Source organism: Phaenicophaeus curvirostris, chromosome 8 (assembly GCF_032191515.1).
Source record: "Phaenicophaeus curvirostris isolate KB17595 chromosome 8, BPBGC_Pcur_1.0, whole genome shotgun sequence".
In the NCBI taxonomy this organism is placed as follows: domain Eukaryota; kingdom Metazoa; phylum Chordata; class Aves; order Cuculiformes; family Cuculidae; genus Phaenicophaeus; species Phaenicophaeus curvirostris.
The window spans coordinates 14,683,779-14,695,729 of record NC_091399.1 but is presented as its reverse complement, the minus strand read 5'-3'; the positions used below and the strand labels follow the sequence as shown (position 1 = coordinate 14,695,729).

The 11,951-nt window shown below is 41.2% G+C and overlaps 1 protein-coding gene across 1 annotated transcript; it reads left to right on the top strand.

The window, feature by feature from the left end:
• The first annotated feature begins 228 nt into the window (after positions 1-228).
• On the top strand, positions 229-10,491 carry PRPF38B (pre-mRNA processing factor 38B). Its single transcript, XM_069862561.1, has 6 exons — positions 229-559; positions 4,735-4,803; positions 5,101-5,252; positions 5,337-5,397; positions 7,931-8,154; positions 8,420-10,491. The coding sequence occupies exons 1-6, from the start codon at positions 281-283 to the stop codon at positions 9,270-9,272; spliced, it is 1,638 nt and encodes a 545-aa protein (XP_069718662.1). The 5' UTR covers positions 229-280; the 3' UTR covers positions 9,273-10,491.
• The last annotated feature ends 1,460 nt before the right edge of the window (positions 10,492-11,951 follow it).

Here is an 11,951-nt window from a genome sequence, read left to right as displayed (position 1 = left end):
GTAACAGGATACGCATAAGATTACTGTTCTATCTTATCCATAAGCAGTAAGCGGGCAAGGCACCCTCTCCCACCTCCTCCGGCCGCACACGATGAACAACGACACTCCCGCTACCGCCCCGCCCTTCCGGTTCCGGTAGGGACACCCACCCCCGTCGGGCGCCCCGCCCCGGAAGGCGCTGCCGTCACTTCCGGCGGGCCGCCATCTTGTCGGCGGTCGGCGGAGGCAGCGTTCGGGCCGCAGCGCGCTGTGTGGCGGGGCCTGCAGGCCGCCCGCCGCCATGGCCAACAACAGCCCCGCGGGCGGGAACTGCCAGGGGCAGCAGGCGGCACAGCACCCGCCCGGCGCCGGCCCGCCGGGGCAGCAGCAGCTGCAGGGCGCGGGGCCCAAGCCGGCGGCCTCGGGCAAGCAGGGCAACGTGCTGCCCCTCTGGGGCAACGAGAAGACCATGAACCTGAACCCCATGATCCTCACCAACATCCTCTCGTCGCCCTACTTCAAGGTGCAGCTCTACGAGCTCAAGACCTACCACGAAGTGGTGGACGAGATCTATTTCAAGGTGAGCCCGCGGGCCGCGCTGGGCCGCCCGCCCCTGCCTTCCTGCCCTGCCCCGAGGGCCGGGGGCGCATCCTCTTTGTAGGGGGAATCTGGTACTGAAATGCCGGCGGATAAACTCGCCCAGACTCGTTTGGGAATGTTAGAAACCAAGCACCTCTCCGTCAGGACTGGGCAGCAGGAGGGAGCCACGCTTACCCAAGCCTGTAGCGCTGCATAGGGCTGTGATATCGAAAATACTGGCAAATAAACTCTTTTAAGACTCATTTTGGAGTTTTAGAAAGCGAGCACCCTTTGTCAGGGCTGGGCAACAGGAGGGAACCGTCTCTGTCGTCGTGTGCGGCCAGACGAGAGCCACGGACAGCGTGTATTGCCCACTTTCATGCATATGCATAAATTTTCCCAGAAATTTTATGCGTATTCTGTAATTTCCCAAGGACTGCTTTGAATGTTATTATGAACTTAACAACAGTGAGATCTCTTGATAATTTGGAGCTTTAGAGACAACTCAGCCTGACTTTGCATTTGTGATAGGGAAAGGCTGCGAACAGAGTTGATGATAGAAGAAACCAGGGGAGGTTTAGGCTGAACATTAGGAAAAAAATTTTCACAGAACGGGTCATTGGGCCCTGGAACAGGCTGCCCAGGGAGGTGGTTGAGTCACCTTCCCTGGAGGTGTTTAAAGCACGGGTGGACGAGGTGCTGAGGGGCATGGTTTAGTGTTTGATAGGAATGGTTGGACTCGATGATCCGGTGGGTCTCTTCCAATCTGGTGATTCTATGATCCTATGAAATGCATCTGTTCAGCACGGATCATTCTGAACACTAGACGTTGGAATGAACAATGTCTGGAAAAACAGTTTGAAAGAAAACCGTGCTGTCAGAGGGACAGTCTGTCTGACTTTCAAAAACTACAGTTACTTAGCTGAAACTTGACTCTACTTTAGCTTAAATCAAAATTATTCCACTCTTTCTCATAGTAACTCCATCTTTTCCCAAATCCATGGGGCTGCCTGCTCTCTCACGGAAGAGCCCAGGGGAGCTGTGGCTGCCCGGTCCCTGGAGGTGTCCAAGGCCAGGATGCGTCCATTGGAACTGCATGAGCTTTAAGGTCCCTTCCAACCCAAACTATTCTATGGCTTTATGGAAAGAAACGTGTTCCGCTGTGGCTGTGGAGTTGAGGAGTTGTGGGGCGGTTGTGAAGTGCGAGGAAATAGCCGGCCGGGGGCCGAGCTCTGCCCGGGCAGCGCGGGGTCGCGGTCCGCGGGCCTGGGGACGAGCCCTCCCCGCTGCCCGGAGCTGCAATAGCAGCGCCCGAGGCGCTGGTTTCAGCAGGAGTTCGCCTGTGGCCTCCTCGCTCAGGCAGCCGTTAGGATCCCCCCCGCCCAGTCAGAACTGGTTGGTTGTAGCGCTGCTGCTGGCGCCAGGCTGGATGTGCGGGGGAGGTAACTGAACTGTATGAGTGCACCCGTGTCTCCGTTCTTGTTTTGTTAGCAGGATTGAATCGGTTTTGCAGCGAGGCTTCCATCAAATCCAGTCTCCCAGGTAGAGGTATGCATAATTAGTGCTCATCAACACAACCACGGGTTTTGTTCTGATAATGAGAGCAAAACTTACCTAATTCAGGCTGCTGTCTTCAGTCAGCTGTACTTTGGTGGTTATTGAGACGTTTTTCTTAGGTGGATCGATTCTGCCTGATAATGTTACTGTATGTGTCACTTAGCAGGTTTCTGTATACTTTGAAATCAATAAAAGGTAGTCTTTTTGTCTTACTTAACCAGGGCGAGGCAAGTTAATTGGGGCACTATAATTGTGAAAAATTGCTCCACTGAAGTATTTTGAGATTTTTAGCATTGTTTGCACTTCTTTCAGAAGATAGTGGTATTGTTTTTCCTCTTAATGACAGCATTTATCTGCTCGTACTCCTGTCACTTGAAGGGAGCTACTCAATTCTCTCGGTACTTTAGAGTAATATAGATGGTCAACAAAGTTTTATTTTCCGTTGATTTAGCACTTACTACATACATACCAGATAGAAGTAATTCATTCTGACTCAATGTTAAGCAGCAAAGTTTATTTTTGCAAATGATGGTAAGAGCTGGAACACTTATGAAAGAAACATTTTTCAGAATATCTTAGAGCTTACTGACTTTTATGTGGACCCTTTCAGATGTAGTAAAAAATATTTGTTGTGATTAGTCTTAGCATTGGTAGAATTGAACTGCAGTAGGTGAAATAGTTCATTTGCTCGTCTCGGTGTTTCATTCCATAAGTGGCTTAATCTTAAACTGGGGAAGAGTTTTGGCATACCATTAAATATCCACTTGTTAATCCAACCTAAATAGTATTTGTTTACTGGATTTGGCAGTTGTTCTGACTCAAAACTGCATGCTAAATAAAGAGAAAAGTCAGCCCCTTACTCATAAGCAATGGGTGTGAGGGAGAAGATAACCAGATGGTTAAGGTACTTCATTGATATTCAGAAGATTTGAATTCTGTTCATGTTTGAAGATTCTTGAGAAATTGCTGGGGTTTTTATGAGCACTATATCCACCAGGTGTATTGTCATGTATATTTGTCTTTGTTTGGGAACCAAGATCAGTGGCTTATTTTAACGAAATCTAAGAAAGAAAAGATGATCCTCAGTCACACAGTTAGCTAGTGGTGGAGACCATCTTTGAGTGTGTGGGTTTTGTCTAGATATTTGAATTAATTCATTTGTAGTTCTGGTCTCCTGTTTTGGTTCTGTATCTGCAAAGTGAATGACTTCCTCTTCTGCTATTCCTGATCGTAGCACCGTGGGCATGTGCTCAACTTCATTTAACCTGCATGCTTTCAACAAGTTAAGCATGTGCGGCACTCTGTAGGATAAAAACTTCCAATACTCTTTCCTGAAATGAGTGTTGTTTTCAGAGATTTGGGCTTTTTCATTGATACCTGTCAAAAACGGCACATTTATATTGATCGTGAACGATAAATGTATTTAAAAACATTGAAGCCTACTGTTGCAATAGCACCATATTGCTCCTTTAACTGAAGAATAGTTAATTTCCTGTGAGAGGCAAAGGTGTAAACAGTCAGAAGGATGTGCACTATTACTTATGTAATATTTGTGAACTTCTTATGTGATGCTAATAATACAGGAAGCCATGCCATGGATGTCGTGTTCTATGGTCTTGGCATCTCGTTTCTTATTCAGATGAGACAGCAACTGTGGGGAAAAAAAAACTCAAACAGCTCAGCAACTTCAGCTGTTTGTCGAGTGTCTCTGATTCATGTGATTGTGTTTATAATTAATTTTGTTTTGTATATTGTTCAAGAATTTCAGTTTGTGAACTACAGTACAGCTTGGCCACAAACTCTTAGCCCCAGTTCAGTATAACACTATGTTATCTTTTTTATCTTGATTTTACTTTTTAAAGTTGAAGTGTTTATGCAATGTACTTGTTTATTGAGCCAGACATTACTTCTCTGAATTCCACAATTTCAAATGTAGCTTACACAATTTTATGGTTCTTAATTTGTTTATGATCTTTTCTGTCAAATTTAAGGAATGATGTTGGTTAACTGTGTTTGTTAACCTCTAAATGCATCTTAAAATGTTTTGAATTAGGCAAGTTTTACTCATTAGTACTAGGAACCATTTTATTTAAGAATGCCACTGCAGTCTGCAGGAAAACACACTGGCTTTTTACATTCAACACTACACTTCCTAGACATCTTCCTTTTCTCCTAACTGTAGGTGATACCAGTATCTCTAGGTAAGCTCAGTGCTTAAATTAGCAGCAGCAGGTATCACTAAATGTGTTAAAGGAAAGTTTAAGGAAAGGTAACTTTCTGGTTGTCAAATAAAATAATAATGATGAGGCTTAGCCTTAAAGTATGTGAGAGTACATGGAGTGAAGAATAAGCACAGATGCTTGCTTTAGTGTTTGGGTTTTTTTAAACTTCGTCCATGATGTTGGCTCTAATTTCTTAATGTCGTAATTAGAAAAGCTGAATGTTTTGCTTTAATGAATAAGCAGACTTGATTTTTAATTTGGTAGGAGAAGACAAGCTATTTGACATAGATTTAGGATATGTATTGTTTAAATTAGGTTTGTATAAGCAGCTAAACATTATAGAGGTTGTAATAGTCATTCTCTTTCTTCTCCTCTTTCCTCCCCTCCACCCCTTTAGGTTACACACGTTGAACCATGGGAAAAGGGGAGCAGAAAAACAGCAGGCCAGACAGGGATGTGTGGAGGGGTAAGTAGAAGTACGTGCCTTCTTAAATTTTTCTGTATGGTAAATATATTTTCTAAGCACAGCTGAAATTGTTTGCATGCTGGCTCAGTCCTGAGAAGTAAAAGTATTTATTACAAAGAGCTGATATATTCCTCTTGCTTCCAGAGCTGTGGTTGCAAGTACTGTTACTTCTTCCACATAGCTTTGTTAGTAGATTTAGATTTTATCCTGTATTAGTTTTCATAAGCTTTTGTAGATTTGGGATAATGTCTTTGTGACTTTCTGCATTGTCATCTAACTTTGTTTTTCTTCTGACAGGTGCGTGGTGTTGGAACTGGAGGAATTGTGTCTACTGCCTTTTGTCTGCTCTACAAATTATTTACGCTGAAACTCACTCGTAAGCAAGTGATGGGCCTTATAACTCATACAGACTCTCCATATATTAGGGCTCTTGGATTTATGTATATTAGGTAAGTATCAATATAATCAACTAATGACTTCATTTAATATAAGGAAAGCTCTATTAAAATTTTACATTCTTTTTATACTTAAAGGTACACACAGCCACCTACAGATCTGTGGGACTGGTTTGAATCCTTTCTTGATGACGAAGAGGTATGTCGGCGAGGGTAATAATTTGCTTTCTTTTGTTTCTTTTCATATTACTTCTTCAGGTTTAAACACTGTTTGATAAGGTTTTCTGTAGATCGAATGTTGCAATGTTTTGGTCTTGTAATTTCACTATTTAGTACAGAAAGCAGGTCTGAGCTGGGGCCCCGGTTGTTTTTCTTAGGTTTCAAAGATATAACAGAATTTTCCATTGGTTAGGATGTCAAATATTGCAAGGCTATGTGAAACGTTTATTAAATTGAAATGCAGGCAGCAGGCAGTGCGTGTGCAGCTTCTTTGTGGTTTTTGGAAAAAGCTTTTTAAGCAAGGTATAGTCACTCCTGCAAGCATCAAATTTGTGGTTTGCATTTATTACTGGGACAGGGGGAATCTGTATTCCATAGAACAGTGGAAAGTACGTAGTAGAAACCAATGTTCACCTTGAAAAATATTACCAAAAATCTCTGTGGTTATTATTCAAATCCTGGTATAAACTAACCCTACAATTTCTTCAGAGGAGCGACAAACAGTGTAATGACTGCATAGTGTGTCATTGTTTCTGGTAATCTTGATGGCTTTGCTAACAGGAAAAAAAATGAGTTGCTTACTGAAGAAGTTCAGTGAAGAGGCTGCATTATTATGCAATCAGACAAGAGAATGCCTTTGGTACCATATTCCTGAGTCACTGTCTGGAGAAATGGATCAGGAGCTGGGGGGGTGAGGTTTCTCAGTCTGTGAAGATACAGTCTGTTACTTAGTGTTGCAATTTGTATTTATTGAGCAGGTTTTAAATTACATGTACATGTAAGATTGGAACAGGAAGGATCACTTGCTCTCAAGTGTGACAGTAGGCATCTACTTCAAGAAATTTCAAACATTGTAGTTGCAAATGATGTCTGAATACTTGTATTAAAAGTAGTGCTGATTGTATGTGTATCTGACTGCAATGCAGTGTATTTATTTTAAACAGCTTCTCTCATGCTAAGTATCAAAAACTCTGTGCAAAGGAAACAGCTGTTACTTCAGGTAAACCTGTGTTATTCTATGTTTGTAACAAAAGTCAAACCAAATTTAAATCTCAGTTGCATTGTGTTGCTCTCCTCCTCCTCCCCCAGGTGGTGCTAGTTGATAGGAAATCCTCTCTGTGAGGTTGCATTGTAACAAGATTAGGGTAGCTTCACTTTCAGGGTCCCACAAACAGCTTGATTCCCAGGACAATAAAGTGATTGCAAGTGTGATTCATTGTGCAGTTCTTAATTGGTTCATTATTGAAAGCACCTTTTTTCATTTATACATTTCAGTTCTTGCAGGTATTGGTTGTCAGCATATGTTTGTTTATTGCTTGAAATATCTCAGCATATTTTTGGAATTGTATTTCTTTCCCAGCTGCTTTCAGTAGCTGTATGTTATGTAGGAAATAGTGCTCAGGCCTGCTCAAGTTTCTTATGAGTCCTGGTCAAGCCCAATAGGGTAAAGCAAATTTTTATATATGGAATTACTTAAACCTACAGGATATTTTTTTTTCTTCAGTTCTTAAAGACGTGGAAGCAGTTCATCTTTTGTCATGCTACTGTGAAAAAGAAAAACTTCCCAGGATACAGAGTTACTTTTCAAAATGCTTCTTATGTTTATTTTGTTTAATTGTACTTACTCTCCAGGTGCTACGTTTAACTCCTGTTTTTCTTCTTTAGATCTCTGCAGCGATTATATTTGGAAAAACTGTTTATCTGAACACTTAAATGTGTGTGAGTGCAAGCAGTTTTACATTTAGATTTTCTCTTCCTGTTTAGATAACAAATCTCACTTTCCTTGTGTGCTTGCACTATAGGTTTGGGACTGACAATAGCTGACTAACATGTCCTGAGCTGTGAGAGGGCATAGCAAGAAGGCCTTCATGCGGTAATGACCCTTTTCAGAGACAATGGTCATCATGGATTATGCGTTTCCAATTATTTGTTCATTTATTTATTTTTTTACATATTTCTAAATTAGAAACCTCACTGCTTCATGGCAGTTGGTTTGCTATTGCTTCCAATTCTGTTAGGATGCCATTTTGTACTAGAGGTTTTTCTATGATCATTTTCAGAGAGGCAATGATGTAGTTCTTAAATGATTTAGGCCACAGGGTTGGGAATGATGGTATGCAGTTGTACATCCACAAAATGGAGTATTAAATGTAGTTTGAGAGGACTTCTTGACTTTGTCGCATTTAAATGCAGTACAAGATTGTACCATATAACCAGGCTGCATAAGGGATTTCAGTTAATCTCTTCATCGACAATCCCTTACCATCCAGATGGCTGCAGGATTAGTCTGTGCCTGCATGTGTATATATGAAGTCCCATTCCCTGTCTGTAAAGTACTGCCAAAGCTAGAGGGTGCAGAGTTCAAATTTCTCTAAGGAAATGTATTAGAATGAGACAAGTAAACTTTCATAATCATGAGACTTCAAGAGGGCAGTAATGTAGCAGCATTTTTTTTGAGAACCAGTAAAAAATATTTTTGACCATCAGGATTTCTTTTTGCTTGTATTTTGTAGGACCTGGATGTGAAGGCAGGTGGGGGTTGTGTTATGACCATCGGGGAGATGCTTCGTTCCTTCCTCACTAAGCTTGAATGGTTTTCCACGTTGTTCCCAAGAATTCCTGTGCCAGTCCAGAAAACCATTGACCAGCAAATCAAAAGCAGACCTAGAAAAATCAAGAAAGATAGCAAGGAGGGAATGGAAGAAATAGACCGGCATGTGGAACGTAGACGTTCAAGGTCATACACGCATTAATTTGAAAATGAGTGTTAAAAGTTTATTATTGAATTGCTTATTGCCAGTAGCATGATGTCTTTTCACCAAGATAGATGAGTTTTAAGGCAAGAGGCAAAACAGTTTATGGATGCTAATGGATTAAAATGGTCAGATGGGGTGTTTAAGGTTAAATGTAGACTCTGTATGTAAAGAAGAAATTGGAAAGTAAAGAGGATCCCTTAATTTCAAAAGGTTACATTTCATATCGAATATCTTTTATTTTAAAAGGTCTCCAAGACGATCCATCAGTCCCAGGAGGTCTCCCAGAAGATCCAGAAGCAGAAGTCATCATCGGGAAGCTCACGGATCATCTAGTTTTGATAGAGAGCTAGAAAGAGAAAGAGAAAGGCAGAGATTGGAACGGGAGGCTAAGGAGAGGGAAAAAGAAAGGCGGCGATCTCGAAGTACGGATCGCGCACTAGAACGGAGGCGAAGCAGAAGCAGGGACAGATACAGAAGCCGTAGTAGAAGTCGTGACAGGAAAGGAGATAGGAGAGACAGGGATAGGGAGCGAGAGAAAGAAAATGAGCGGAGCCGGAAAAAAGAGAGAGATTATGATAAGGAAAGAGGTAGCGAGAGGGAAAGGGATAGATCTAGAGAAAGATCAAAAGAGAGGAAAAGTAAAGGTGATCTAGAAGAGAGAAGACACAAGGATGACAAGGATGACAAGAAACACCGGGATGACAAGAGGGATTCCAAAAAAGAGAGAAGACATAGTAGAAGTCGAAGCCGGGATAGAAAGCATAGAAGTAGGAGCCGAAGTAGGAACACAGGTAAGCGCAGCAGAAGCAGGAGCAAAGAGAAATCAAGTAAACATAAAAATGAAAATAAAGAGAAGTCAAATAAACGAAGTAGAAGCAGAAGCAGAGGAAGAACAGATAGTGTTGAGAAGTCCCGAAAGCGAGACCAGAGTCCCAGCAAAGAAAAATCTAGAAAGCGTAGCAGAAGCAAAGAACGTTCCCACAAACATGATCCCACTGATAGCAAGGACCATTCAGACAAACACGATCGTCAAAGGAGCCAAAGTACAGAACGAGAGAGCCAGGAAAAGCAACATAAAATCAAAGATGAGACTGTGTGAACTCTTTCAGAAGTGGATCACATTGAATCCTATAAATGTTTGATTAAATCCTGCTTATTTTTTCTTACAGTTGAGATTGTGCAGTAGTTGATGAGCACTCTTCTCCAACCTCCCTTTAGGCTGCAGATTGTCATTTCCTATTTTTGGGTAGGGAAGTGCCTTTGTAAACCCATTCGATGCATTGACGGTTTCCAACCATTTGTTTAGTTTAATTTGTAATGCAGAGATTGTTCTTGCATTTTTATTGTTCAGATGTTTCTGAAATGTACAGTCTGTACATACGTCCTGGAAATGTTTTAATTCCTTTGGCATGGTTGCCACGTTGGTTAAATTTGTATGAGGCAATAAACTGCCACTAATTCTACTTTCATTTTGTAGACGTGGAATTATGGTTTGTATCCTGAAGTTAGCATGGCTGTGCTTTACATAATAGTATGGCTTTTAGGGTTGGATCCTGGAAGTGTATGATAGCAGAGATATTTATGTGCATATGATGTGCATTGAGGGCTGCAGACTAAGAGCGAGCATTTATGTCCACTGTACCTGCTGTTTTTTTCAGAGGCTTTTAAAATGCATTATGTTGTTGATCACCACTAGCGTTAAATTGAGAGTGGACTTTAGAGGAGATACTGGGTGTGATGCGAACATTTAGATTGTTTGGGCTTGTTTAGTAGGCCTTCAGAAAGGCTACCTCAAGCAGGCACTGTAAAGTTCAATAGATGAGTACCGTAGCCATCTATGCATTCTATTTGTTTGAAAAAAATCCATGTAAGCTTCCATTTTTTAAAAAAACACAATTTATCCATTTGTGGTCTTTTAGTGTTTTTAATCAACAGCTGCAGTCTCTTGTTTATGATAATCCTGGGCTAATAAAGGCATTTAAGGTGGGAAGAGGGAGGTAGGAAGAAGAAAATTGTTACAAAGGATTTCAGTTTCAAGCTTCCAAAGCATTTTTGTAAGTGTAAACATTTAAAATAAGAATTACCTAATAGTGTCCTTTTTTAAGTCATATTTTCTACAAATAGTAAGGATTGCAGTTTGTGCTGAACATGTCATCTGGCAGAGTTTTTTTTTAAACAGGTTGTTAAAAGCAAAAACCAAAACGCATTATAAACAAAATCATATCATTAAAGTCCAAGTCTATTTGATAGATGATTCTGATGACTTGTGTACTGAGTGAGGAGAACCATCTGGAATAAACTCTCAATTAATTCCTTTGTATTGGGTGTCAGCTTTTCCCTGCATGCTCCTCGCCAGTTGAAGAGTGCTTGGGTTCCTCCACATTTTGTTTTCAGACTAAGTGATGCTTGGCATGAATGAGGGGTTTGTGTAGCAAGTACCTTAGAAGGGAGCTGTAGCTAACGGAGAAATGGAGCAGCCTGAGAATAGGAAGAAGGTTAAATGTGACTGATTTCTGACCATGAAGTGATCTGAAGGTAAAAATAAATTAATAATTTTGCCTTTTTTGCTTCTGCAAAACTCAAGGCATCTAGGTATGATATTTAAATACTGGGATTTTTTTTAATATCTCCAGGAGAAAACAACCCTTGAATTTTTAATAATACACTTCATTCCATAGTATTCAAAGAAGCAAAAATAACAAACCCAGTTTTTTCTTCCTCCTGCTCTTGTTGTTTCCTGAATTAAGCCTTTCCTTTGGCATTGGGATCCCTTATATTAGAAGTCTTTTAATATGAAGGTTGTTCGGGTATTGTGTGCTTACAGTTTTATTATGTGATTTTTAAATCTGCGCTTGAAACAAAGCTTACACTTCAGGTTCTTTCTGTTGCAGAGTAAAACTGAAATACTGAGTGCTCATCTAATGTGGAAGGAGAGTGACTCTATGGGCCATTTAAGAGATACACTGACTAGTGGGTAATTGGCACTGTCTTTGCGGTCTGCCAGCATTCTGTCAAAACTAGAAAGACAACTTCAGTTTACGTTATTTGCCACTAAAAGGCTTCATTTGGTCTTCTTAGTGCTTAACCTTCAGCCTATGAGTTCCTGAAGCAAGTACGTTCTTGGGCAAAGGGGCAGGGAGTGTTGTGTCAGGGGAAATGGATTACTGATTACTGTTCTTCAGTGCTCCTCTGTTGCTGCTGTTGGGAAACACAATGAAAGAAGGGGTTATTTGTTTCTCACATACCTAGATTTTGCGTGCAATTGTTGACATTTAAGTGGAGAGAGTTCCCTTACTGCAATGAAGGTTGTAGACATTTTGATAACAGATTTGTGCAGAATGGCTCATGCCAGTATCCCTTACAAGAGGAGTATTTTGAGGACTTGCATTTTTCGGTAAATAGTCCTTCCTGACTTCTGGATTTCATTTCATTGGAATTAGGTGCTTGAGCTAGCAGTGTGATGGGTAGCACAATATGCGTGACTGACCAAGACCCAGTGAAATAATTTAAACCAAGATGCCTGTCTTTAAGTTATCATTGGGATTTTGTATCCTGCAGCTCTGGGGTCTGGATCCAGGGACCCTAATTCCTTTTTGTCTTTCTGATGCCATTTTATGTCATAGGACCTTCCTTGAAACCAAAGGGAGAAGATGCACAGAACTAGGAAGCAGCTTTGCTCAGAATTGGTGAGGGCAACGAGTCTCCAGTGCAGACTGCTCTGATGCAGTTGCTGATGCAACAGCTGCCACGGGCATCTGGCTCCTGGTCAGCGGAAGAA